Source organism: Nyctibius grandis, chromosome 4 (genome assembly GCF_013368605.1).
Source record: "Nyctibius grandis isolate bNycGra1 chromosome 4, bNycGra1.pri, whole genome shotgun sequence".
Taxonomy (NCBI): Eukaryota; Metazoa; Chordata; class Aves; order Nyctibiiformes; family Nyctibiidae; genus Nyctibius; species Nyctibius grandis.
The window spans coordinates 430377-456956 of NC_090661.1; the positions used below are offsets into that span (position 1 = coordinate 430377).

Consider the following 26580-nt stretch of genomic DNA (forward strand, 5'->3'; position numbering starts at 1 on the left):
TGTGAAGTCTGAGCTCCCGGGTATCGGTGGGGATTTGGGGGCTGATCTGCGCGGAGCCGGGTTCGCTCCTCACCTCGCTGGTGGTCAGGGCAAGGGCTGGGCGCTGGGTGCCCACCCGGCCGTGGGGAGCCGGGGGGGACCCCACCGCCCCTGAAGGGTGGGCAGCTCCGGGGGGAACGGGGGGGGCAGCGGCCGGGCCCGCCCGCCCAGCGGGGGCGGAGCCGTCGGGGCAGCGCCCGGTGGAGCGGGGAGCGCGGCGGAGCGCGGCCGAGCCCCGGCCCCCCGGCCCCGGCATGAGCTTCCCCCGGCCCCTGCGCCGCTCCGTGAGCCTCAGCCCGGCCCGGACCCTGCGCCTCGTCGTGCTGGGGCAGAGCGCCGTGGGCAAGACAGGTAGGACGGGACCCCCGGCATCCCCCCGTATCCCCCCTGCATCCCCCCGTATCCCCCTTGCATCCTCCCAGCACCCTCCGGCACCCCCCTGCATCCCCCGGCACCCCCCTAAATCCCCCCTCCATCCCCCCGGCACCCTCCGGCACCCCCTTGCATCCACCCAGCACGCTCCTGCATCCCCCCTCCGTCTCCCCAGCACCCTCTGGCACCCTCCTGCATCCTCCCAGCACCCTCCGGCACCCCCCGGGTCTCCTTCCCCGGGACGGGGGTCGGGTCCCCGGGGTCCAGCCGGGCTGGGGAGGGGGTTTCTCCGGGGGCCCGGCGGTTCCCTGCCCTGGGCTGCGGGGCGGGCGCTCGGCAGCCCGGGCTCATCCCGTGCCGGGGGGTCCCCGGCCCGAGAGCCGAGCTCAGCTCTGGGCTTTGCCCGGAGTTCGCCGGTGGGGTTCGGCGAAGGGAGCGGGGTTGGAGCGGGCTTTGCGCAGCCCCGTGCTCCAGCCCCGCGCTCGGTTTTCCTCCAGGAAAACTCCCTTTCCCTGCGCTGCGCTCGGCGCTGCCCACCCGGGGCTGTCGGGTGGGGATTTGGGGTGCTGAGTCTCCCTCCTGCACCCCACTCCTGCCCCGGGGGGTCACCCTCCCACCCCTGCCCGCTCCCCTACCCCGGGCTGCAGGCGCCGGGGCCGGAGGGTGCCCCACTCCCTTCCCGTGCCAGGAGCGGGACAAGAGGTGGCTCAGGGAAGGGTGCGTGTCCCACGGGGGTGCCACTGCAGCCAGGCTGGGGAGCAGCGACTCACACAGAGCCTGGGGGGACGCAGCCAGGGCTGCCGTGTCCTTGGGGACAGGGCAGTGCCCCGCTGGCTGCCCGCTCTGGAAGAGGCACGACCTCTCCATCGGCCGCGGCGGTGGCACCTCGCCGGGCTCGTGGCCAGCGGCTCCGGCTCTCGGGGCTCTGCCAGTCGCGTTTCCATATACAGTAACCTCTCGCCTCGCTGGCCGGCGAGTTCCTCTTGCCCAGCGGTAGCGAAAAATCATTATCCCCCTGATTAAATTAAAGGAGGCAACTCCCAGATCTCAATTAGCAGCACCAGGCAGTGGGAGCACAGGAACAGGGCTCAGCTCCAGGCACACCCGGAGCACGGGGGGGTCCCTGGGCGGCGTTTGGCCTCGACGTGCCGGCGAGCAGATGGAGCTGGGAGCGATGGTTGTACAGAGCGTACGAAGCGCCTTGGCTCGCGCCCCTGGGCCTGCACGTACGCGCTGCCCCCGCCGGCGCTCATCCCCCCCGGGCGCCTGGGAGCTGCGGGGGCCCCTCCTGCAGCCGCTGAGCCTCCTCCGTAGGGTCGGATCATGCCAAGGGTCTTTGAAGGTTCCTCCAGGCGGGTTCAGCCCGGTGCCCTCCGTGGTGGCCACGGTGGCACAGCTGGGCGTTGGGCCAGTCTGCAGGGTCTGCCTTGTGCCCGCTCAGCTCCGTGGGTGCCTGCACAGCCTTCGTGCCCCTCAGCAGGGCTTTTTCGCCGTCCTCTTGAGCTGTGGCGGTAACCCAGGCCGTGAAATCTGGGCAGAGGGAGGCGATCGATCCCTGGCTCGTGCAGAGGAGAGCGGGAGCGTGCCAGGAACCCGTGAGCGGCAGCACGCGATCCCCCGCCGGCTGGCAGCCGCCCTGGCACAGGCTCTCCCTGTCCCCGGGGTGCTGCCCTGCCTGTCCCCTCCTGCAAGGGGACAGCGTGTCACCTTCGCTGGGCGCCGTGCCTGAGCCACTGGGTCCTGCTGCCTGTGGGCCCCCGCGCCAGACGGAGCCGGGGAGAGGACACCTGGAAGGGCTTTCCCCTGCCCGGCGGGGCCGTTAACACCCGGGGCAAGGGGCCAAGAGCATCTGGGCTGAGGGACCCGCGTGGGACGGGCGAGGAAGGAGCCAAAAGCATCAGCATCATCGCTGGAGCTCCCACGGGCCGGGGATGATGGGCTGCCAGAGGCGGCGGGTGCTGGTCCCCAAGGCAGGGGGGAGACAGGGCTGGGCAGGAGGGAAAGGGGTGTGAAGTGTGGGGATCCCCCCTTTTGGGGAGGGGAAGCAGCGGAGGGTGAAGGCGGGTTTCATCTGAACCCGCCCCTGAGCTGCCAAGCTCCTGTGCTGGCAGGAGGCGAGTGGAGCCCACGCTGGAGCATCCCCTGGGCGAGCTGGAGCATCCCCTGGGCAAGCCGTTGGCATCTGCCGATGCGGGGAGCAGAAGCCGGGTCGGGGGAGCTGAGGATAGCTGCAAAAGGGGGAAAACCCTCAATTCTCAGCAAGGGAGTTTGATTCCTTGGAGCAGTTTGGAAATCTCCAGGATCTGACGATCTGAGGCCCCAGATCTCCGAGCGGGGACGGTTTGGGCGCAGAGCCGGGGCTGAACCCCGTTGGTAGTTTAAAGGTTTGTCCCAGGCTGCATAAATCACCCGTGGGAGGAGGCTGGACACCCAGCCCGGGCAGAGCCCCGTTATCTCCTGGCTGGGCTGTTGATGCTGGCCAGAGCAGGCTGTGCTGCGCCTCAGAGCGCTCTGCCCACAGCCCACGGCCCCGAGCTGGGTCCGTGCCACGAGGGGATGTTACACGGCAGCACAACCAGAGCAGCACGTGGGGCTCGCCGTGGTCCCCGAGGTGCCTGGTCCAGGTTAATCCTGCATGAGGCCATCCCCAGGGACCAGACTGAATTAACCCTCTCAGCTCTGGGGCTCTCCAGGAGTAACCCCTTTCTGAGGTGACTTATGGTCAAGATGGGGAAAAATAAATCCCTCGAAGGCTGCGTGGACGCGCTGCCGCCTCTGCTGCGCCCGCTCCTGCCCCGGCAGCTCCGCTGGGGGCTTGTGCTCCAGCCAATTTTTAATCCGTGTAATTGGCTCCTCTTCTCACGCAGCACCACGCGCCCCGGCTTTGGGTGCCTGCCTGACACATGACACGGCATCAGGTGCTTTCTAGAGATCCAGCCTGGCTGGTCTCGCTCTCCCCGGGGTAATTTGGTCGCCCCTTTGAAGATGCTGGTCGGGGCCTCCCGTGGGACCCTGGGTTGTCTCCACAGAGCAGTTTTGCTCAATTACATCCTTGTCCCATCACATCCCTTCTCTGCCGGGCAGGGTTTGAAGCGCAGAGGTGGCTTGGAAGGGGAGAGGGGGGTGAGTTCCCCGGGCAGGTGCAGGGGGGCAGGAGAAGCTGCTCGGGGCAGAGATGCTGGGGCTGAGGGGGTTTTTCTTTGACCCGGTGTGTGGGCAGCACCAGGCGCTGGGTCCCCATCCGCAGGGTGGGGATGGAGATGAAGCCTTTGGGCTTGGCTGGGGGGCCCTTCACCAGCAGAGGGGTCTCAGGGGAGGCAGCTGGGCGCCTGCAGTGCCGTGTCCAGGACAGGGCACCTCTCCTGCTGCTGCGGAAGCTCCTCCAGCGCTGGGGGGTTTCACCGGGGCAAAACCAGGTCCTGCGCCGCCTCCTTCGGTGGCCTCTGAGCAGAGGAGGTTCCCGTGGTGCTGCTGCCACGGGGCTGCTCCCAAATCGTGGTTCCTCGCTCCGAGCCGAGCTGCGAACCGCAGCCCCGGCAGGCAGCCACATCCCCACCCGCCTCCTCGGCGCGGCCGCGGTCCCTGCCAGGCCACCGCCACCCGCTGGCTGTCCCACCCTGGACGGGACGCCCCGTGTCGGCTTTGCTCCGAAGCAAAACCACGTCTGGGGCAGCTCTGCAGCCCCGTGGTCCCGCATCCACCCGTGGGATGCTGCGCTCCCGCCGCGCGCTTCCCGAAATGCAGCTGGCTTGGTGGCATCTCGCCCACGGCTGGTGGCACCCCACCCACAGCTTGGTACCATCTCACCCACAGCTTGGTGGCATCTCACCCACGGTTTGGTGGCATCTCACCCATGGCTGGTGGCATCTCGCCCACAGCTGGTGGCATCTCACCCACGGCTCGGTGGCACCTTGCCCACGGTTTGGTGGTGCCTTGCCCACGGTTTGGTGGCACCTCACCCATGGCTGGTGGCACCTCGCCCACGGTTTGGTGGCACCTCACCCACAGCTGGTGGCACCTCGCCCACGGTTTGGTGGCATCTCACCGACAGCTTGGTGGCATCTCACCCATGGCTGGTGGCACCTCACCCACAGTTTGGTGGCATCTCACCCACGGCTGGTGGCACCTCACCCACAGCTTGGTACCATCTCACCCACAGTTTGGTGGCATCTCACCCACGGCTGGTGGCACCTCGCCCACAGCTTGGTACCATCTCACCCACGGTTTGGTGGCATCTCACCCACGGCTGGTGGCATCTCACCAACACCTTCGGAGCATCTCGCCTGCTTCTGCCCATCCTCACGAGCGCCAGTCTCCTCTTGTCAGCCCCTGGTGCCACCCAGGGTGCTGGCATGGGGACCACGATGGTCCTGCCGTGGCCCCGGGGGCTGCTGCGGTGCCGGGGGAGGCCTCCCCGGGTGCAGGTTCTGGATAAAGCCCAGCACGTACCAGGGCAGGGACAGATGCATTTTTGTGTGATGCAGGTTTGTTGTTGTTTTTTACAGCGTTGACCGTAAGGTTCATCACCAGGAGGTTCATCGGAGACTACGACCCAACCCTAGGTGGGTGAAATCCTTTGTCTTGTTGCTTTCCTCCTCTTCCTCCTCGGCCAGGCTGGCAACGGTCACAGCCACCAGCCGTCGTGGCACCTTCCTGCCTCTTGCATCCCTTTTCTCTGCTTTTAAGGCAAAGCCCGTTGGGGTGAGCCATGGGCATCACACGAGGAAGCCCAGCATGCTCGGTCATCCTCGAGCCATTGCTGGGGGGTGGCTGTCAAGGGGACGGAGGTACCTGAGGCACCGGGGCAGCGGCTGGTGCTCGCCTGTCTCCTAGGGGGTTGTTTTTGCTTTGGGGTTTGAGGTTTTTTGGGCACTGAAGCCACGTCCCTGGTGAAGTTTCCCAGAAATGACCTGTGCATCCTTCTGCTGGGCTGGGGAACCTGGGAGGGCTCTGGGAGGACTCTAACCCCCCTGGTTCACAGGGCACCCGAGGGACAGGCTTGGTCTGAAAAACAACCCCGCTGTTGCCTCGCCTGTCCTTTCACAGAACCACAGAATCAATGAGGCTGGAAGAGCCCTCTGGGCTCATCGAGTCCAACCATTGCCCTGACACCACCATGGCAACTAGACCAGGGCACTAAGTGCCATGTCCAGGCTTTTCTTAAACCCCTCCAGAGATGGTGACTCCACCACCTCCCTGGGCAGCCCCTTCCAATGGCTAATGACCCTTGCTGAGAAGAAATGCTTCCTAATGTCCAACCTGACCCTCCCCTGGCCAAGCTTGAGGCTGTGTCCTCTTGTCCTATCGCTAGTTGCCCGGGAGAAGAGGCCGACTGTCTGCTACACCCTCCCTTCAGGTAGCTGTAGACTGCACTAAGGTCACCTCTGAGCCTCCTCTTCTCATCTCCACTGCCCGGCGGAGATGCTGGGCTCGATGCCGTGGGCACGGGGCTGCCTGTCCCAGGTGCGGGGGGACACTGAGGACCGGTTCAAGCTGTGGACTGGAACAGGGGCCACACGTGCTGTAGGCTGCAGCAGGTGGACATCGGCTCCTCGAGGCCACCTGGGTTGTCATGTGCTGCCCGGGGGCTTCTCTCACCCTGCTTTTCTGTGTGTCCACCCCCCCAGAAATGATCTACAGACACGTGGCCGTCATCGACGGGGAGATGGCGCACTTTGAGATCCTCGATACGGCCGGGCAGGTGAGCTCACGCCGACCCACGGCCGTCTGACCCCGGGAAACGCCACTGGGGACGCGCGGTGGCACCGAGGGCGATCCCTGCTCCTCCACCAGCTCCAGTCTGTTGTATCCGAAATACTGATCGAGATTTATCTCAGAAAAAGGATGTTTTGGAGAGTTTATGTCTCTCTAACATCAGTTACAGCGTGGGGGCAGCTGAATGTGTCCCCGTGCCCCTTCCCAGTGTGTGGTGCAGCTCCGCTGCCCATGCCAGGGGAGCGTCCCGAGGGCAGGGAGGCAGCTCGGGGAGCAGGAGCCGCCCGTAACAGGGAGCATCACACAAGATCTGCTGCTGTTCATGCCACAATCGCCACAGGACCTGGTGCAAAGCTCATTAAACTCACTGAAGGGATTCACTGGATTGCAACATCCTTCCTTTCTGCTCATACTTTACACGTTCGAGTAGGAGAGAAGGCAATGGAGAGCGCTCTGTCAAATACAGACGGAAGTGCTGCTGAAATAAAAACCTTTTAATTGGTTTCTAAAGGGGATCCAGTTAGAATTCTGCCATGATTGTACCCAAATTAGTGTTTTAGGAGCAGCTGCACAAATCGCTGGTGGTTCAGGTCTAGGAGCCTTTGCACCGACCCCTTCAGTCACAGAATCACAGAATCAATGAGGTTGGAAGAGCCCTCTGGGGTCATCGAGTCCAACCATGGCCCTGACACCACCATGGCAACTAGACCAGGGCACTAAGTGCCATGTCCAGGCTTTTCTTAAGCCCCTCCAGAGATGGTGACTCCACCACCTCCCTGGGCAGCCCCTTCCAGTGTCTAATGACCCTTGCTGAGAAGAAATGCTTCCTAATGTCCAACCTGAACCTCCCCTGGCCAAGCTTGAGGCTGTCTGCTCATCTGTTGCACCGTGTTACTCCCTAACGCAGACGTAGCTTTAGCAGCACCAACTCTCCCCTCGCCCACCTCAGCACGGGGCTGATGGCTCTCTCCATCCCTCGTTTTGCCCAACCCATCCAATTCCTGCCCCGTGTTGCTTTGCAGGTCGCTGCTGTGTGCGAGCCCGGGGCCAAAACCCTTCAGGGAGGGGGTGATGGGCCACCCCTTGGGCCAGAGCCTCCCTTGGAGGGTTCTCTAGGCTGCAGCCAGTGGGGTTGGTGTTCAGGAGGTGTTGGGGTTGGTGTTCAGGAGGTGTTGGGGCTGCTGGGGTTAACACGAGTTGTCCACCCTGGCAGGAGGAGGATTCCCTGCAGATAGAGGAGAAGATCAAGTGGGGCGACGGCTTCGCCGTGGTCTACTCGGTGACGGACCGGTGCAGCTTCGATGAGGTCATGCGGCTGTGCTTCCTCATCAACCACCTCCACTCCAGCCCCAAGCGGAGCGGCGGCAGCGACCAGCCCCCCGTCGTCATCGTGGGCAACAAGAAGGACTTGCAGTTCGACAGGATGGTGTCCACGGAGGACGGGGAAAACCTCTCCAAAGCCTTGAAGCTTCCTTTCTACGAGATCTCCACCCGGGACAGCTACGAAGAGACCGTGGCGGTGTTCAACACCCTCTACCAGGAGCTCATGAGACAGGGGCACTTCTCCCCGGGCTCCTTCAAGAGGAGGACAGTGTCGAAGCTGATGGAGAAGATCCCCAAGATGCAAGCCAGCTCCACCTTGAGCTCAGCGGGCCGGAGCCTCAGCTTTAACTCCTTCAGGGACTACATCCCCGAGTGAGCGTCCCCCTGGGACTCAAGCTTAGGAGGTGGGAGGGTGGGGTTGGGGGACAGCAGCCTTTTAAAGCCTGTAGGTTGTTACAGGCGGGCTTTGTGTCAGCAGGGAAGATGTTCTTCATCCATCTTGCCCTTTGCTCCCCCTTCCTCCCCCTGCACGCCTGAAGTCCCCAGAGAAGGTGGTTTGTGGTGACTTCAGTGGTGGTGGGTCACCCCGTGGAGGCTCAGCAGTGCTTCGGCGGGGACCAGACCCAGCATGGACACGTCTGTCTGGGCTTCCCCGCTCCCCCAAGAAAGATTTCTGGGCCTGTTCGTGCACCCACAGCGCCGGGGTGACCCTGGGGGTCGCGCTGTGCCCTGGGCTGTCCTCAGCCACCCCTGTCCTGGGGACAACGGCTGTCGCTTCTGCTGCTCAGTGTTGCTGGGGGGCAAAATCCCCTGTCTGCTCAGAACCTTTCCAGCTGCTCTGGGGAGGGGGTCACTGCCCACACCCACCCCTCAGTGCCCCCAGACCCCCAGCCACGTGGGTCGGTGGGCAGCGGAGGGCTGTGTCCCCCCGTCTCTCCCCGAGGAGCCAGCCCAGCTGCTTCGCCCCCCTGCAGCCACCAGCGTCCGTCTGTCCTGGTTTGCCCTGGGTATGTGACCTGAAGCCGCTGCGGAGGGGCAGCCCCCCACGTCCCCCCGCCCGCAGAGGGGCTGCGTCCCCCCGGCTCAGCTGGAGCCCTTCTCCCTCCTGCCGCTCGCAGGCTGGCACCGAGGGCACGGTTAAACACACCAGAGACCTGTTTACGTCGGGGAAAAAAGTTAATCCCTGGCTGTTCTAAAAAGCCATTTTTTATCGTTTCGGGCTCCTCGGCGCGCTCGCCTTTAGTGACTCTGTAAATAAAACCCCGGGCGAGGGGCAGCGGGGGCAGCAGGTGCTGCTGCTCCATCCCCGTGTGCCCGGCGCTCTGCCAGGCTCTCTGCCTGCCCAGAGCCTGCCCCGGTTTTACCCCTCTGCCCCTCTCCGAGGGGGGGCAAATCACCCAGACAGCATTTCTGGGGCACGCTGAACCCTTCGGCCGTGCTGCTCCGTCCCAGGGGAACGGGGGTCCCGGGGCAGCTCCTCCTGCTGCTGCCCGCGCACCCCACCACGGCGTGGGAATTGGAACGTGCTGGAAGCCCTGCGGTGTAACCACCCCCGTGTCCCCCCGTCTGCTGCCACGACAATAAAGCCATCAACACCCACCCGTGACGCTCTCGTGCCTGCGAGCGCGGGGCCGGGGTGATCCTGCTGCGCTGGTGCCCTTTTGGGGGGGCACGGTGGGGGTACAGCCCTTGGACCAGGGCCAGGCACCCCCCTCCTGCCCCAGCACCCTGCGTCCTTCCAGCTCCCTCCATCCCTCTGCGACGGGGAATGGGCAGGGGTGCGTGTCTGGGGGGCTCCCTCCGGGGCATGGCTGCCTGTGAAACCCCTTATCCCACCTCCCCTCCCTGCCACGGACACCCCTGCCCCTCCGACAGCTCCACAGGGGCCTCCTGGGGCTGCCTGCCACCAGCCAAGGGCTCTATCACCAAGGGCTTCATCACCAAGGGCTTCATCACCAAGGGCCCCATCACCAAAGGCTCCATCACCAAGGGCTCCATCACCAAGGGCTTCATCACCAAGGGCTCCATCACCAAGGGCTCCATCACCGAGGGCTCCATCACCGAGGGCTTCATCACCAAGGGCCCCATCACCAAGGGCCCCATCACCAAGGGCTCCATCACCAAGGGCCCCATCACCAAGGGCTTCATGAAATCCCACCATCGTTCATATACCCGCATCCCGCCCGTGGGGTGAAAACAATCCCCGTCAAGGGGCCAGGCCGAGGGAGCAATTAGGGACTGCTCCTTCCCAGCACCTTAATTAAAACCCTGGATGCCAACTGTGGGAAACGCTGCCGGGGGGTGTGGGTTTGCTCCTGGCTCTGCGTAAGGTGAGAGCCCAACGGGGGCTTTGGAGCCCCGGGGAGCTGGGCAGGGGGAGCAAGGGCTGGGGGTTTAATTATAGGGTTTTTTTTATGGCACGTCCCCAAGGCTTGTCCAAGGGACCGTGCTTCCTCGCTGGCTCAAGCCCCGGTCAGCGCAACGCCGAGCAAGGCAGAAATCCACGTTATTGGCAGGAATTATTCAAACTGATGGATGAGGGTGGACCAGCTGCCAGGAACAGCATCCTCGGCGCGCCTGGACCCCGGGAAGGGGCCAGCATTAACCCGGGAGGCAGCTTGGCCTTTCTTGCCAGCCATAACTAGCAAGAAACCTCATTAGTATTGGGCTCAGCTGCTTTCTGAGGCCAGGGGGAGCTCATCAGGGCTGCTAATTGCTAATTAGTGGAAGCCTTTAGAGGCTCTCCTGGGGGAGTTTCCCCTCTCCCGGTACAGAGTCTTGAGGGTGGGGAAAGGCTTGGTGGGGAGGGTTGTTTTTGGGGTGGCCCCTCTGTGGGGACCCAGGGGTTAAAGGTGCCCTTGGGGGTGATGCACTGGGGCAGCCCCATAAATCCTCCATCCCTGTGGTGGGAGCTCTGTGCAAGAAATGAAGAGGAAGAAGAGGAAGGAGGAAGAAGAAGGTCTCTGCCTTCCTCAGAGCAGAGCCTGCAGCTTTAGAGGCTCGGGGAGGTGAGTTAAAGCCAGGTCCATGGAGAGGAGGTGCCCAGACCTCCATCTGCAGCCCCTCGGAGGTGCTTGGGTCTGTGGGGACGCACGACCTGCAGCCTCCCCCTTGCTGAGAGGGGCAATGCCACTAAAACAACGTTTAAGGGGATTTTTGGGGTGGAATCAAGGAGTGTGGGGCTGTGGTTTGGTTTGACTTGGAGACCTCCAGAAAACCCAGACCACCCTTGTGTGGGACCAGGCTTCAGGGCTGCTGAGTAACCCACGCAGGGCAGAGGGAGCGGGGGTATCCCGCACTGATCCTCTGGGCAAACGTTCCTGCGTGGTGTTGGAAAATGCCACCTCTCTGGGGACATGTGGGTGTCCAGAGGGTTGTCCTGTGCCTGGGGACCTTCACTCCTTCGAGCCTGGTGTCTGGGCTGTGATGGCTCAGCTCCACAGAGAGAAGCTGAAGAGCTTTGGTCTCCTCATCCCAAAGGCATCTCCCGGGGCAGAGATTTAATTTGGTGAGCTTGTAGGCTGCAGATCTGCTCACCAGACTTTGGGGAAGCTTGGAGGAGGCAAATGACACAGAACTGTCCTTCCCAAAGCTCCCTCCCCACCAGCAGCTCCCTGGCACGCCGGGCCCCCTTGGACCTTCCCTCGAAGAGCGAGGGCTGTGTGTATCGTGTATTTTCCCCTCCTTTGTGCTCAGGGTGAGCCCTCCTGAGCGATACGGGGCTGGTGCTTGAGTCCTCATGGGACCTGCTCCTCTGCTTACACACCCCACGTCGTTTTGGGGAGCTTCCTCACAAGTTAAGCCAACTGTGGGGCTGGGACTCCACTCCAGCAGCCAAAGCCTTGCTTAGAAAGATAAAACCCCGCTCAGGTGGGGATGGGAAGGCTGGTTTCGGTGGGAGGTGTGACCACCTCTTAGCGAGGGGCACGAGCGAGCCCCCGAGGTGGGGTGGAGCCGCTTTCTCTGCAGCTGTGACCATCAATCTTGTGCTTTTTTAACTTCATTTTTCCATAAAAAACAGAGTTTGGGCTCTTTGAAGGCTTTACCTGGTGTGTGGGTCTGGCCTTGCTGCAGCCCCAACCCAGCTCCTGGGGGTGCAGGGGAGAGCAGAGCTGGGAGCAGCATCTCCCAAGCGGGTGCTGCTCTGGGACACCCCACAGAAGCGTGTCTCCTCTAGTGAACCGCTTTGGTTCAGGCTCCAAGCAGAAGAATTGAGCTTGTCCGGCTGTTGCCATGTGTCCTGGCCTCGAGATGCCCGACCTGGGAGTGCAGGAGGGCCAGCACCCAGCCACGGTGGGCTTCCCCAGCACTGCAGGCTCCTCCATCCCCCATGAGCAGTTTGAGGTGAGTCTTGTGCCAGGAGCGTGTTGGGCACGTGGGCTCGGTCCCTGCCACCCTTCTGCCACACTGGGTGTCCCCTAAATATCAGCCTTTGCCTGGGGTGAGAGGGGAGGGGACAAGGGGTACACGGGGGCTGTTCCCATCCCGTGACACAGCCCGGGGTACCTGCAGGGTGGGGGGCACCCATGGGGTGCTCCGTGCTGTCCCCAGCCCACCTTCACCCCAAAAGGTGCTGCTCCACATGAGACCACGCTGAAAGCTGGGGTGGGTGCAAACAGCTCCCTGTGCCCGGGGGCTCCGGGGTGGGGGGACACGACGTGGGGGGGGACAGAGACAATAGTCCCGAGCGGCCCCTTCCAAGTGCCGTTACTATTTATATGCCCACGAGTCCTGCTGCTCGTTTTATTGCCGTTATAAATAGCCGTGAAGTTCCCTGGGAGCTCGTGGAAATTGGGGAGTGCTTTGCAGGGAGAAACCCGGGGCTGAGGTTTAGGGGTTTCAGGAGCTATCTCACCCTTTTTTCTTTTCTTTTTCTTTTAAACCCATCAACAGCTCAGCTCTAACAACGAGCACAGGCTCTGTAAGGCACGGAGGGTGCCAGCACAGCCCAACCTTTTGCTGGCCCTGAGAGGAAAGGCTGGGAACTGCAACCAGGAGGGAAGCCCCCACCGCAGCGCATCCCCTCCCTGCTCCTGGGGTTGGCTTTTGAGGCGTCTCCTCCGTGTTGGGCACCGGCAGATGAACCCCGGGTAGGTCCCGCGGTGGAGGGGGGCAGGAGGATGGGTACATCTGTGCTGCCAAGCTGCAGGCAGGCTGCTTTGGCTCGTCGCTGTCTCTCCTGGCTTGTGTATGTGATGGGGGAAAAAGGGGGTTTGGGTGGGGGCTTTTAAGGCAACGTGGGATCCATCCCCATGGAGAGCTGGGCCAGCGCCTGGTCGAGGAGAGGCGCCAAGTCCTGGAGAGCTTCGCTGCTCCTGCCCGTTTGCTTTTGCTCTTGGCCAACCCACACATCTCTCTTTATTTTTTTCTCCTTTCTTCTTCTTTTTTTAAATAATAATATAAGAATCCCAAACCAGCATCCCCAGTATAGGCTGGGAAGCTGTGGCTGTAGTCACTGGCGCTTTGAGGCTGGAGGAAAATATTGATGGTGAGGGCTGGTCCTCTCCGAGCGCAGCCCTGGGCTCCTCACGTGGAAAACCCCCGGGGCTGTTCGTGCTCGCTGGGTCTGCAGCCAGCCTGGACGGTCACGGCAGGGTCTGGGGGGCACACTGGGCAGGAAGCCTCCCTTGGGGGCTGCCCATCCTAAACCCAAAGGGAATAAACCTTAGTCCCTGTTTTCGGGGTGTTTCACCAAAAAGCTTTAATTTCTGAGCTCTGCTTGTTGATGCTGGTGGGTTGAATGGATTTCCAGCCCCCCCAGCCCGCTGCGTCGGCACCGCTGCACTCCCCGTCCCCAGGCTCCTCTAATCCCATCTGGAAGCGATTCATAACCCCTCTGCCACCCCCAGCCACGAGTCCATCCTGCGCCATGTGACAGAGCTTTGCCTTGAGCTGCTGCCAGATAACCCCATCGGTCGCCCCCCCAGCCCATTTTGGGGTGAGGAACAGGGAATTGCCGATCCTGGGCAGATTTCTGGATTTTCAGAGCTACCAGCACACCCCCATCCATCCCTCCCTACCCTGGACTGGAGGGCTGAACCCTCCTGGTGCAGCGGGGAGCACAGCCCCACCCCAAAGATCACTTTTCTGATCGCCTCTGCCCTGTTCCTTCATGGTTTTTAGCCAAACTGTGCTCTCGCTGGGGCAGACAGGTTTATAAAACTGCATAAAGAGTGGCAAATCCCCCTAATAACTCGCTTGGCTGGGAGCTGAACAGCTTTGGATCGCTGTGGGATTTTATTAATTCCTCCTTGTTGCCTTTTCCCAGGTCGTGGGGGGTGTTGAGCAGTGCGAGTCCTGCAACTATGCCCATAGCACCCCTTCTTTTTCAATGTTTTCCCCTTTATTTTAACTAGTTTTGGGTCCACAACCTTGATAGTTTTCCTGGGGGAGTCCTGTGAGAGTTGCAGCCTCTTTCTTTAGCACTTCAACCCTGTCTCCATCACTAGAGCTCTGCTGTAGCCTCTCCAGCCTGGCAGTGGGCAGAGCGTTTCCCAGGCGATCCCCGGTCCCTTTGGGCACGGACACCCTCGTCCCACCTCCTCGCCGAGCTCTCGGTGAAGCCCGCCTCATCCTTCCTCCTTAGCCTGGATCCCACCTCTTCTCCCCGCTCTGGAGCCCCTGCCAGCGCCTGGGAGATGCTTGTCCCGATGTGATCGACCCGTTTTCCCTCCATCCCATACTGGAGATTGCCCCAGCCCAAATGGAAAACTAACCCTGGAGGGGTCTACGGGAACGGCCCCTCCAGGGGCTCCTTTGGGCCACGGCCAAGGACCTTCCCGGTGGACCTGGCGGGTCTGAGACCCTCCCAATGAGCAGCGTCTCCTGGGGTGAGCAGTGCTGTTGTCTTTGGGCTCAGGGCTCGGGGTTGTGGGGGTTTCTCCCGGTTGCAGCACGGGGAAATGTGTTGAAATCTCAATTATGGGCTGTAATATTGCTGGTCAAAGCCAGGTCTGCCCTGGTCACCCACAGGCAGGGGGATGACTGGTGGGATGAGTGCGTGGGGCATGGAAAAGGGGATGGACCCACTTCTGCAGGCCTGGGCATGACCCGAGGGGAGCCCCAGGGAGAAAACCCTCCTAAATATAATAATAGTAATAATAATAATAATAATAACACAAAAGGCACAGCAGCAGCACGGGGAGGCTGGGCACTGCCACAGCTCCCTCGTGTGTGGGTTCGCAGGCGCGTAGTAAGGGCTTAACTGGAGCCACCTCAACAACCTTGCAAAAAATCCCTTTAAAATTATTCCTATATAAATAAACGCTTTTAAAAAATATTTTTTAAAATTTCCTGCCTCTGTTTCTCGTGTAACCACCCGAGGAGACGGGCAGCCCGCAGGGGAGCGGGGTGGGAAGGAGGGAGGGAGCCGTGGCTCGGCGTAGGTAAAGCTCTTGGGTTCGTTGGGATCGAGTTGCCGCGGCTCTAAAGGTCTCTGACGTGGCCGGGAGGAAAAACTACCCCGGGGAAAGAGGAGAAAAACCTGGCACCCGGCACGGGCTCTGCTGTGGGGCTGCCGGGGCAGCCTGGCAGCGGGGTTTGCCGGGCGGGGGGAGGCTGGGGAAGGGATTTCTCCACCTTCGCTGCAAAGAGAGAAGAGTTGCGGCTTAATTTTTTTAAACTTTTTTATTTTTTGACTATTCTGAGCAACCCAAGAAGCGGATTTTCTTTCTTGTGCTGCTGCAGGAGGGCAGAGAAAGAGGAGCCGGAGCGATCGCACCATGCCCCTCGCCCGCCCCACCGGCCAAATCCCCGACGCCGCGTGGACCTCGGGCTTCAGGGAGATGACGGAGCCCTGGAAAGGCGCCGTGGGCTGCCTCGGCGTGGCCGTCTTCTTCGCCATGACCATCGGCATCATCTCCTGGCAGGCGCTGGAGCAGCCGCCGGAGGAGTGGGTGCTGCGGGGCCGCGCCGGCGGGGTGCTGTGGGAGCGGCGGCGGGGCGCCCTGCTCCTGCGGGCCACGCCGGCGGGGCGGCCGGTGGCCCTGATCGTGGTGGGCGGCGTGCCGGCCGCCGAGCCGCCCCCGCCGCGGGACCGCTGCTGGCAGGACGGCGGGCAGTTCTGCTACGCCTGGGAGGAGGACGCCGAGCTCCGGCTCTCCCTCGAGCCCTCGCCGGACCCCGCCACCGAGTGCTACGGCGTCCGCTGGACCCCGCTGCGCCCCGACGTGGTGCTGAAGGTAACGGGGACCCGCGTGCCCTGCCCTGGACCGTGGTGGGTGGGGAGGGTCTGGCCTGGACACGCCACTTCCCAGCGTGGTTATGGGGTCGCACCGTGCTCGGGGGCACCCCATCTTCCAAAGCCGCCGGTAGCCAGGGGGGTCCTGTGTGGGAAAAGCCCCTTTGACAGAATCACTCAGGTTGGCAGAGCTCTCTGGGCTCATCGAGTCCAACCATTGCCCTGACACCACCATGGCAACTAGACCAGGGCACTAAGTGCCATGGCCAGTCTTGTCTTAAACCCCTCCAGAGATGGTGACTCCCCCACCTCCCTGGGCAGCCCCTTCCAGTGTCTAATGACCCTTGCTGAGGCAGCCTCGTGCCCTGCTGCTGAGCCCCCAAAGCACGTTGGTAACCCCGGGGTGGGAGAACCGTGTTTATAGAGACTGAATAAACAACAGCTTCAGCTCACAATGCTGGCGAGAGAGGCGAGGAGCTCAGAAGGTCCCTCCAACCACACACACAATGCGGCAGCTCTCTCGGGACGGCGTTAATCCCTGTCCACCGCTGCAGAAATTTATGGGGGCTTTTATTTTTTGTATCCTTCCCTCGGTTAAATAAAAGCAGGCTCTGACCACGAGCCTGAGGGAGGGGAAGGAAAAGCCCTGTCAGCCCGAGGTGTCCTGCTGCGGGGAGCCCTCGGGACAGGCGAGGGGGCAGGACGGGGTCCTGCGGGATGGGGAGTGTTTCCCCTTTAGCTGTAAATCGCACGTTGACATCGGTTTGGTGTTGCCTGAACACAACTGCTGGTTTTCCTTTGCTGACATCAATTTGGGGTGGTTGAGAGGACGAGCAAGATGAAGTAGGTTTTTACCTGCTTTTTAGAAAAACAACAAGAAAAACCCCCAAGAACCAAAAAAACCCAAACTATGGGCAAATATGACCCAGTGAAATTTAAGAGTCAAGAACAGGCTTTTTCCCCTGCTCCTACCCAGCTGCTGTAACTAGTTCAGCTGACACGGGCACAGCTCTGCTGAGCCTCCAGGGTTTCCACTTTAATAATTCACATCTCCTCTCCCCACCCCTCTGCGAGACTTCACCTCCCTCTGCCCCCGCGGCAGCAGCAAGCCGAGGGCTCCGGGGACGCTGCCCGAGCCTTGGGGTGGGGTGAAGCGGGGTGTTGTGTCGAGCTGGGGGGTCCCAGGGTCCCTCCCTGCCTGTCCCTGGGCTGTCGGGGCAGCCTGTCCCATGTGTGGAGTCACGCGGGACGCTAAGCCCTGCTGATCCTAAGTCCTGCTGATCCCTCGCTTTGGCAGAAAGGGGGAAGTTTTAGAGGCTTTGAAGGGGAAGCTGATGGTTTCTGGAAGGAGGTGGGTTGAGGATGGGGATGTCCCCGGGACCCAGTGCCTTTTGGAAGCGGCTCATTGCTCCGCTGCCCATCAGCCCTACAAGAAGAGCCCCAAACTGGTTTAGTCTCGCCTAGGGAAGTGCTTTTTATTACCAGCCCTCAGGGGACAGGGGGGGCTTTGCCTTGGGAGAGCATGGAAAACCCACAAGTTCCCCCAGGGACCCTGCGGTGCTACAAGGTGAGCCCTTGGGGAGGGTTAAAAGCCTCTTTTTAAGGTACAGAGTTTTCATTCCTACCTTGGGATTTTTTATACTCCTCCACCCCGGCCGCAGGCTGACCGCAGGGGCATGAGGGGAAAAGGAAGAAAAGTCATTATCTTTGGCTTTAATCAGCAAGTTAAGCCTTTTTTTGCTCTCTGAGGTAAAGCACACAACTTGCTCTTTGGGCTCTTGCTACAGTTTTTTTTTCCTCTCCCTACTCTGACACCTTTTGATCGCTTTCACAAACTGCAGGCTGAGAAATCAAGCAGTCAGGCAGCATTTCAGTGGGTTTTTTTAATACCTGGGAGCCCAGCTCTAGCTCCTGCAGAGGAAAAACTTAAACCCAGGTATCTTCTACCGGGTTAGGTGGGGAAAGCAGAGAGCGAGCACCCGCTGCTGTCTGCACAAACCACCCAGATCTCCCGGGGTTGGGGTTTTAAGACCTGTCCCGCGATTGCTCGGCAGGATTGGAGCAATCCCCCCCTCCTCTCTCGCCCGCAGGATTGCTTCTCCATGGCCAACGTCTCGTGGTACGGCGGGGCCAGCACCCGCGCCCAGCGCTGGCCGCTCAACGGTGCCGCCAGCCCCGCGCAGCCCTTCGTCAGCGGCGACTTCGGCACAAACCCCGACGGCTACGGGCCCCTCCTGGAGAGATACTTCTTGGGCTCCACAGGTAACCGCAGCCCTCCCTGCCCCACATCCTATTGCTTTAATCCCTGTGTCTCTCCATCCCTCTCCTCATCTCTGAAGCGGGTAGTTTAGGAGCAGGGCAGGTGTCTCGGAGATTAAAATATCCTACAGATGTCCCACGGCCAGTTGTCGTTACACACGGGCCAGCTCCCACGTGCCTCATCCCTGGGGGAAAGGCCACGATGCCAAACCTCAGCGCACCTACACTGTGCTTAAAGTCAGTGCCTGAGAGGATGGGGCTGGCCCCAGCCACCCCAGGGAAATCCCATCCTCTTGGCGTGTCTTTTTTTAATCATTTTTTTTAAGCGGAGATCCTCCAGCTCCACTCGAGTGGCCTCACCCCGCGCTCACGGGTCCCTGCCGCTGCTATGGGATGCTGGATGCCAGCATGAGCGTCGTGGCTGTGGGCGGGTCGTTGGGGTGCTCTGCAGAACGCCAAACTTCAGATATTCCCCCAAATTAATCAATTGATCTGCAGTTGCCCGGCACTGATGGAGCTGAAGCTGCTGCCGAAGCTGAATGCAGAGCAGAAAGGCAAGACGTGGAGCAAACCCAGCCCTTGGAAGGCATTTTGGAGGCTAGAAGGGAACAGAAGCAGAGAGGGGGGATTTGCCTGCGTGGCCAGGATCAATGCAGGAGCTCCTGGCACCAGCTGGGCTCTGCCCCACACATCCCATCCCTGTGACCACCAGTGTGAGGATGCAGAGGGGCCCGGCGCTTGCTGAGACACCGTTTTCTTCTCTCCCCGAAGGTGTGACAGTGACAGTGCCGCCTGACATCCCCCTCCTCCTCTCGCTGGAGAGCGACAGGCACTTCTGCCTGGCCACGCCGGCGGGCAGGGCCGCGGTGCCCCTGCGGTACCTCCTCTGCGTCAGCCCCGACGTGGCGGCCGCCCACCGGCACGTGGGCAGCCAGCTCGGGGGGCAGGCGCGGGCGCTGCCTGACACGGCCCTCCTGGGGTAAGACGCTCCTTCCCCCAGCTGCGGGGCTGCTCCCCGAGCCCTCGGCCCAGCCGCTGCCCCGAGCACAGGGTGCAAACCCCACGGCTCTCCCCACCACGCAGGTCTCCGATCTGGCGGTATCGCGGCCCGGAGGGTTCAGCTGCCAAAATAAAGCGAGGTTTGAGGTCACTGGCCAGGAGGCTGAAGCGGCATCGTCTTCAGGAAGGGGTCCTGGCCCTGGGGGAGCACGGCACCACCGTCCTCGCCGCTGCAGTACGTCCCGTCCTGCTGCCCTTAGGGGAGACAAACGGAGAGCTGCCGTTGGCACCGACAAACCCCTATGTGTGAAACGCAAGCGCACCCGTTGTGTGGGGTGGGGGCTGTGAGCCTCCCCGAGAATGAATGATAGGCCAAGAGGACACAGCCTCCAGCTTGGCCAGGGGAGGGTCAGGTTGGACATTAGGAAGCATTTCTTCTCAGCAAGGGTCATTAGCCATTGGAAGGGGCTGCCCAGGGAGGTGGTGGAGTCACCATCTCTGGAGGGGTTTAAGATAAGCCTGGACATGGCACTTAGTGCCCTGGTCTAGTTGCCATGGTGGTGTCAGGGCAATGGTTGGACTCGATGAGCCCAGAGGGCTCTTCCAACCTCATTGATTCTGCGATTCTGTTTGAGTCGCACCCAAACCCCCCTCATCCCCTTTCCCTCCTGCAGGACCCCGCAGCCCCGGAGCAGAGGGGGTGGCACGGCTCGCCCCATGCCTGGGACCCCTCGGCGATGGACCCGCTGCAGCTCGCCGTCACGCTGTCCCCGTACGCCAGCATCGCCTCCCCGCTCTTCCTGCGCTCGCTGCGGGACGGCGACGCCGCGAGCCCCTGGCTGAGCCTGCGGCCCCGCTTCGGGGGCTGCTCGGTACGGGACCCTCCTCTGACCCTGCTGCCCAGCCTAAAATCAAAGTTAAAGCTGAATAAATCCCCGCAGAGGAGGGGGACAGCCCCTACAGCAAACCCTGTAGGCGCAAAGCAGCGCCTGAGGGAGCGGCTCTTCTCCTCTTTCCTAAGGAAGCAGCTTTCTAATTTCCACTTCAGAAGACATTTTTAAAAGCTGCCAGAGTTCAGAAAATCCCCCCAATTCCCTTTTTTGCAGTTGTTTTGCCAATTTGCCGTTGACTCGGGGATTTTTGGGGGGGATGAGAGAGGGTTTCCCTCTCCGTGTGTCACACCGCGATGGTGCAGATGGCAGGAGGAGGGCAGGGCAGGCGTCCCCCAGCCTCGCACCCCGGGGTTGGAGGGACATTTTATGGGTCTGACGGAAGTTTTCTCCCTTGGCCGCAGGTCCCGCTGCTGACCACGTGGAAGGGGCAGCTTTGCGCCCGCCTCAACGTCACCAGCGAGGCGGCCCTGAGCTGGTACCTGGCACGTGTCCGGCGCCTGCGGCAGGCGCTGGGGGCCGCGTACGTGGCCGTCGAGGGTGCCGAGGGCAACACCTTCCTGGAGCGAGCTGTCCCACCTCCCGCCGAGCTGGCAGGCGATCGGTACACCGAGGTGCTGGCGGCGGCACTGGCCACGCTGGGAAATGCCACAGTCATCAGCGCCGGTGCCAGGTGGGTACTGAGGAGAAGATGCTTTGGTGGAGTCGATGGCTGCGTGAGCTGCTTGGGAGGAGGCTGAGGGGATGCTTCAAGTGTGCCCTTGGGATGCTGAGACACTGCTCAGCACCCAGGGAAGCAGCGCGGAGGTGGTCTAGGGCAATATGTAGGGAGAGGTCGCTCTCATATCTCTCTCTTTTGGGGCATTTCACAGAATCCCAGAATCAATGAGGTTGGAAGAGCCCTCTGGGCTCATCGAGTCCAACCATTGCCCTGACACCACCATGGCAACTAGACCAGGGCACTAAGTGCCATGGCCAGGCTTTTCTTAAACCCCTCCAGAGATGGTGACTCCACCACCTCCCTGGGCAGCCCCTTCCAATGGCTAATGACCCTTGCTGAGAAGAAATGCTTCCTAATGGCCAACCTGACCCTCCCCTGGCCAAGCTTGAGGCTGTGTCCTCTTGTCCTATCACTGGTTGCCTGGGAGAAGAGGCCAACTGTCCACTACAACCTCCCTTCAGGTAGTTGTAGACTGCACTAAGGTCACCTCTGAGCCTCCCCTTTTCCAGGCTAAACACCCCCAGCGCCCTTTAAAAACTTTAAATTATTTTTTTTTAATGTCTCAGGGCATAAAAATGCTTAAATGCATCGATGCCAGATGCAATAAAAACGCACCTTGTAATTTATGGCTGTACAAGCTTCGGGTCGCTGCCTCCGCTGCAGGAGGGAGAGGGTGAGCCCTGGGGTCTTGGCCAAATCCCCGTGTTGGTAGTTTCTTGTGGTGTCAAACGACTGCAGTTCTGACTTTTCATGCTTGCACAGCCCGCAACAGGATTAACTTATTAATTAGCAGTTGTAACATGCCTCGAGACCCTTTGGTTAAAGGCACCAAAAACTGTTAATTTTCCTTTTCCCCATTATTTTTACGCTTGGCAGATGCAAAGGGATGTGCAGGCTGTTTGCAAAATGACTTATTTCCCGTTGGGGATGAGGCATTGATGGTAAATTGCACGAGAAGGCAACTTCAAAACTGTTCAGTTTCAAACAAAAAGCAAAGTTTCACACGCTGAGGTGGTGACGGGCTCTTACTCAACCACCTGCAAAACCAGAGTGGTGGAAATAGCCCCTTTTCTCACCATTTTTCAGCCTGTCCAGGATCAGACCTTTCCTGGTGGGCTGTTTCCAGACCAGAAGCGTGTCATAAACCATCGCACCAGCCTCACCACCTCCTAAGATGAACAAGTGTCCCTGGGAGACCTCTGGGGAGCCAGCAAGTGGGTGGGAGGTTGAGGAGGAAACCCAGCTCCAGGAGCAAGCAGGCTCAGACCAACAAACCTGCTGCGGTTAGATGAGCTCCAGACCATTTTTCAAGCCAAAGCTCATCATGAAGGTCCAGATCTGACCCTTTTTGGCCACCAGAAACACTGCCTCCTCCAAGTAAAAATAAGGCATAGAAATGCTACTGGAAGAAAAATTAATCCCGGGTATGGCTTTTGTGAGCATTTTCCCACTAGGTCAGTGTTGCCTTATGAGCAATGCCAAGAAGATGGCTACAACCCGGAGCGTGGCTGTGCTGCCATCGAGATGGGCCACCAAACTGTGATCCTCCTGAGAACAAGCCAGGAGAAGGAAAGCTTTGAATAGGGGATTTGGGGAGAAGGAGGGGGATTGGGGTTGCTGAACTCGGCTGGGTGGGAGCGGTATTGGGGAGCACTGATTTCCCTCCAACAGAGATGCCAAGTGGTTGGAGAAACCTGTACCTGACACCAGCGGCTGCTGAGGCAGCCAGGCATTGGGGCGTGCCAGCTCCCACGAGCCATATGAAACCACTGGCTTGTGCTTGTCACCCCCAGATCCAGTCACCTACCGCTCTTCATCCAGATGAGCCCGCGGCGCTCGGACTGGAGCCACGCTGGGCTGAAGGGCATTATTCCCTCCGTGCTGCACTACAGCCTCTTGGGCTACAACTTCTTCATCCCCGATGCAGTAGGTAAGAATTTATTTTCCGCTTTTTCCCCTATTTCTGGCTTTTTTGCAGCGGTTGTTCAGGCGAGAGGAGCACGGGAGGGGTGTGCACCACCCGCCTTAGGTGTGCTGTGTGAGGGCTTGGAGTATTTCGCTCCCGGTACCCACTTTTGTGCTGTGCTGACTTGGCTGGGTTGAACGTTACCAGGGAATCGACTGAGGAATAATTGAAAACAAAAAAAACACGCTGTAAATTTTAACAGGCAGCCACAGAAGCAGCCAGGTCTCTGGGGACGGGCAGCCTGCCGCCTCCCGCAGCTCTGCTCCAGCTCAGACCCCCCGGCGTGAGCCAGGAGGAGCCCAGAGCCGGGAAACCGCGTGCCCGGGCCCCTGGCTGGGAAATAGATGTGCCTCAAACGCCAGCAGCCCCGCTCCAAGTTTGCATTTCTGCTCCGAAGCACAATGGCTTGAGAAATCCTTAAATAAAAACGTTATAAAAGCTGAGAAACAATCCTTTAACTGGGGCCAAGGAGCTCGTTTGTCCCCTCTTCTTGGAGGGGACCTGGGTTATTTGTGTTTCAAACGTGCCCCAAACACGCAGACGCTGCATGTGAGGTGTCGGACCCAGAGAGCAGAGCCCTGAAAAAGAGCCTTTTTGAGCAATTTTTAAATTTGGCCTCTACTTTTGGCCAGTTTTCCTTAGAAAACAAGGCTCAGGCAGTCACGGCGTGCTGGTTCCCTCCCTGAGGAGATGCTGAACCCGCTGGCTTATTTCAGCTGACCCAGAGGAGCGAGCGGCTCCCATATGGAGGGGCTGGGGCGTGCGGACCCGCTGCCAGGGCGAGCGGTCTGGGGGCTTGTGTCACTGCAGGGGGGAGTCACAGCAGCACACAGGGGCCACCCGGGGTGGGAAAAGCCGCTGGAGGAGACGGGGCTGTGCAGGCAGTTTGGGTGAGCCCTCGGCGTTGGGGTGTTTTGTGCCGCTCCCAGGGGATGCTGCAGCGCGATGGCTCCTGGAAGGCTCCAGCCCCAAGGGCTTCATCGCCCTTTCCCTGCCCCATCCTCTCCTGTTCTCCCCAAGCCCCTCTCTGGTGTTTCAGAGGGGAACTGTGGTCCAGAGGGGAACTGCGATCCGCTTCCACTGCATGTTTCTGGTGAATTAGCTAGTGATACTCTGCTGCTCCACCACTTCCCACCATGAATTCGAAGGGATCCAAGTTCCAGGAGTGCGTTGCCATCGTGCTTCACCTTTGCACATCAAAGTGGCAGGGGAGCCTAGCGTTTTCCCAGCACTTTTCTTTGCAGGAGAGAAATCTCTTTTTACAATATTCTGCTAAAATTTAGAAACTCCTGAGACATCATCCCCAGCACGTCTGGTCCTAAAACGGCCAGAGGTGGATGGCTGGTTGGCATTTGCTGGTGGTGCTCAAGGAAGGAAAACATGGGTGGGGAGAGCTCAGCTCCTCTGGCGATGGGGTAATGTGTCCCACCTGCATGGGGAGCAGGGCGTTTGGGACTCACCCCAACGATGAGACATCCCCGAACAGCTTCACCCAGCTCCTATCCCTGGCAGGAGGGAGCCTGGCCGGTGACGCCCCGGGGGACCCGGAGCTGTACGTGCGGTGGCTGCAGATCGTGACGTTTCTGCCCGTGATGGCCTTCAGCACGCCGCCCTGGCTCTGCTGCGACGCCTGGGTACGTACCCCCCTGCCCACGGGGGAGGACGCGGTGTCCCTTGTACGACAAACACCCCAAAAGCCATTAAGGTCCCTACTGGGGAAAGCTGGGGCTGTTTAATTACAGTTTGATCAAACAGTTGATATCTACGGTAGAGCGAAGCCTGCAGGTTCACATTCAAGATCGTTTTAAACAGGCGTTTTCCCAGGGATGTCACCCTTAGGGTGACAAAAGGGGAGAGCGATTCTTAAGATTGGTGGCAGGGGGGGAAAAGTCATTAAATCTCCCTCCCAGCAGCAAAAGAGTTCCTTGCTTTGGCTAAAGACACCAACACCCTGGCTGATATCCCCTGCCAGCCCCTGTCCCTGGCTTTCACATCTAAATGGGAATAAATCCTCTGTATCGCTCCTGTTTGCACCTCGTTAGCTGCCATAACTTGATCAGGATGTTGCAATTCCATCATCTCTCTTCCCAAGGAAATATAGATATGTATTTTCTTTCTTTCTGCTTCCTTTGCTGTTTGTTGGATGAAGGACTTGTCACAGGTTTTTCTTCCCCCACCCTGCAGGTCCTGAACCTCACCCGCCAATGCATACGGAGGCACCGGGACTTCGTTGTGCCGGTCCTCATCAAGTACAGCGAGGAATGGCTTCGCGTGGGGTACCCCATCTTCCGACCAGCCTGGTGGCTCAGTCCCACAGACCCAACCGCCTTTACCGTAGAGGATGAATTTCTCATCGGAGACGAGGTAGGAAACGTGGGGACCGAATGTGGTTTAGGGTTAGGGTCCCTAACCCAAAAAGCTTGCCTGATATTTTAATTATTATTATTTTTTTTTCCAGAAGAGCCCGAGCTTGTGGTGGCAGAGCCCAGACAGGAGATGTTTTGACTTCCAAGCTGTTTTTTTTGGAAGCTGGAAGAATAGAAATGTACTCCAAAACCGGCACTTAGTGCCCTGGTCTAGTTGCCATGGTGGTGTCAGGGCAATGGTTGGACCCGATGACCCCAGAGGGCTCTTCCAACCTCATTGATTCTGTGAAGTCGCCTGGAGAGCAGCCCTGGGCAGAGGGCTTTTGAATCCCTCCTTTTTGTCAGCTTGGAGCTAAAGCGCTTCTCCCACCCCCATAACATGTTCATTTCCAGCTGAAATACAAGTTTCTGCTTGGTTTCATATCAGATGATATTTTACTTCATTGAATAAGTCGTATCAAAGAGCCTGCCTGAACCAGATCCTTCCAAGTAGAGGGTCATGGGAGGAAAGAGAAATTCCCAGCCCTGCCACGAATCCCGCGTGGCACAGGGATGTCTCTCGCCCTGACTCTGCCACCAATTCCTGTTACAATCCCATAAAACCTCCTCAGAAGCTGCTTTGTGTGAGCCTGACCCCACATGTAACACCTGGGGTTTACTGGCCAGCCTCTGCTCCTGCTCTGGTCTTGCTCAGCCTAGAAGCACGAGCTTTGTTTTGCAGGAAACACAATGTCTGATGGGCTTTTTTGTTCAGGCCTTTCAAATAGGAGCTGGATGGACTCCAGAGTTACTGCAGGCAGGGATGGATGCTCTCGTTTGCAGCTATAAGCCAGACTTCCTGATCTCCTCGGTGGTTGCCTGCTTGTCCCTTCAGCCTCACAACTTGCTTGGTGCAGCCAGCGGTATGTCCTGGCAGATCCTCCGTGTGCTACGTGTCTTTTTTCTTTCTTTTTTTTTTTTCACTGCAGGTCCTGGTTGCCCCAATAACAGAAAAAGGGCAAACGTGGAGAGATATCTACCTGCCTGGAGAAGGGCACCGCTGGATGGACACCACCACTGCCCGCGTGTTTGACGGAGGCACCGTCCTCAGGAATTACTCCGCCAGCCTCGCAGAGGTGCCGGTTTTTGTAAAGACCTCCTAAATTCAGACTGCCACAGCTTTTGGACAGTTGACCTCTTTCAGAGCAGCGCTGGCCAAACGTGCTCGCTCTTCCTTGAGACTTTCAGCCTATTTGCACTTTTCCAGGAACTTTTTTTTTTAATTATTATTTCAGCAGAAATTGTCTGAATCTTTTATTATTGGCTGTTATTCTAAAATAGCGGAAATACAGCTTTGGCACGAACATGGTGACCTCTATCTTCCCAGGGTTTTCCCAGCGAAAGGTTTGTGTGTGTAGGTGTGTTTAGGTCCAGCATTGCCAGGTCCCTGGCACCATGCTCAAAGATGCGGCCAGAGAGTGGATTTTCCAGAATAGGAGATAAACAAACATCAGCTTATACCAGATAAGATGTTTTGTATGTAAAGAAAAAAGTATATATAGAGAAAACTAAATATGACAGCTCTATTCATGCGCACGGATATCATATGTGCTGAGCACCACCTGCTTCGCTCAGGTGCATGGTCCCCCAGGAGAGGCTTTGGTAGCAAGAGTCCCACTTTGAGGATAATTGGAAAATTGGGTGAATTCTAGCTTTGTTGGAAGCAGGTTTCTGTGGAAGAAAAATAAACTTGATCAAGCAAAGGAGTGGCT

At 59.6% G+C, this 26580-nt stretch overlaps 2 protein-coding genes across 3 annotated transcripts; both read left to right on the forward strand.

Moving 5' to 3' along the window:
• The first annotated feature begins 231 nt into the window (after positions 1-231).
• Positions 232-9048, forward strand: LOC137661976 (ras-related and estrogen-regulated growth inhibitor-like). 2 transcript variants are annotated; one of them, XM_068397809.1, is made up of 4 exons: positions 232-390; positions 4896-4973; positions 6039-6112; positions 7340-9048. In XM_068397809.1, the coding sequence occupies exons 1-4, from the start codon at positions 294-296 to the stop codon at positions 7823-7825; spliced, it is 735 nt and encodes a 244-aa protein (XP_068253910.1). In that variant the 5' UTR covers positions 232-293; the 3' UTR covers positions 7826-9048. The 2 variants fall into 2 exon arrangements, with proteins under 2 accessions (XP_068253910.1, XP_068253911.1); XM_068397810.1 differs by having other exon boundaries at positions 4917-4973.
• Positions 9049-15170: 6122 nt separating this feature from the next.
• LOC137661931 (SITS-binding protein-like) lies at positions 15171-26283 on the forward strand. The gene is made up of 10 exons (XM_068397731.1): positions 15171-15629; positions 17719-17890; positions 18659-18866; positions 18971-19121; positions 19561-19758; positions 20181-20449; positions 22291-22427; positions 23976-24097; positions 24648-24827; positions 25798-26283. Exons 1-10 carry the CDS (start codon positions 15171-15173, stop codon positions 25969-25971), a joined length of 2070 nt encoding a protein of 689 aa, XP_068253832.1. The 3' UTR covers positions 25972-26283.
• Positions 26284-26580: the final 297 nt, after the last annotated feature.

Excerpts from the sequence above, each read along its gene's own strand:
- LOC137661976 (XM_068397809.1), top strand. The coding sequence starts at position 294 with ATGAGCTTCCCCCGGCCCCTGCGCCGCTCCGTGAGCCTCAGCCCGGCC. Across the intron at positions 391-4,895 it reads GAGCGCCGTGGGCAAGACAG|GTTTGTTGTTGTTTTTTACA; the intron begins GTAGGACGGGAC and ends TGTGTGATGCAG. Across the intron at positions 4,974-6,038 it reads AGACTACGACCCAACCCTAG|AAATGATCTACAGACACGTG; the intron begins GTGGGTGAAATC and ends CCACCCCCCCAG.
- LOC137661931 (XM_068397731.1), top strand. The coding sequence starts at position 15,171 with ATGCCCCTCGCCCGCCCCACCGGCCAAATCCCCGACGCCGCGTGGACC. Across the intron at positions 19,759-20,180 it reads CCCGCTTCGGGGGCTGCTCG|GTCCCGCTGCTGACCACGTG; the intron begins GTACGGGACCCT and ends CCTTGGCCGCAG. Across the intron at positions 24,828-25,797 it reads AATTTCTCATCGGAGACGAG|GTCCTGGTTGCCCCAATAAC; the intron begins GTAGGAAACGTG and ends TTTTCACTGCAG.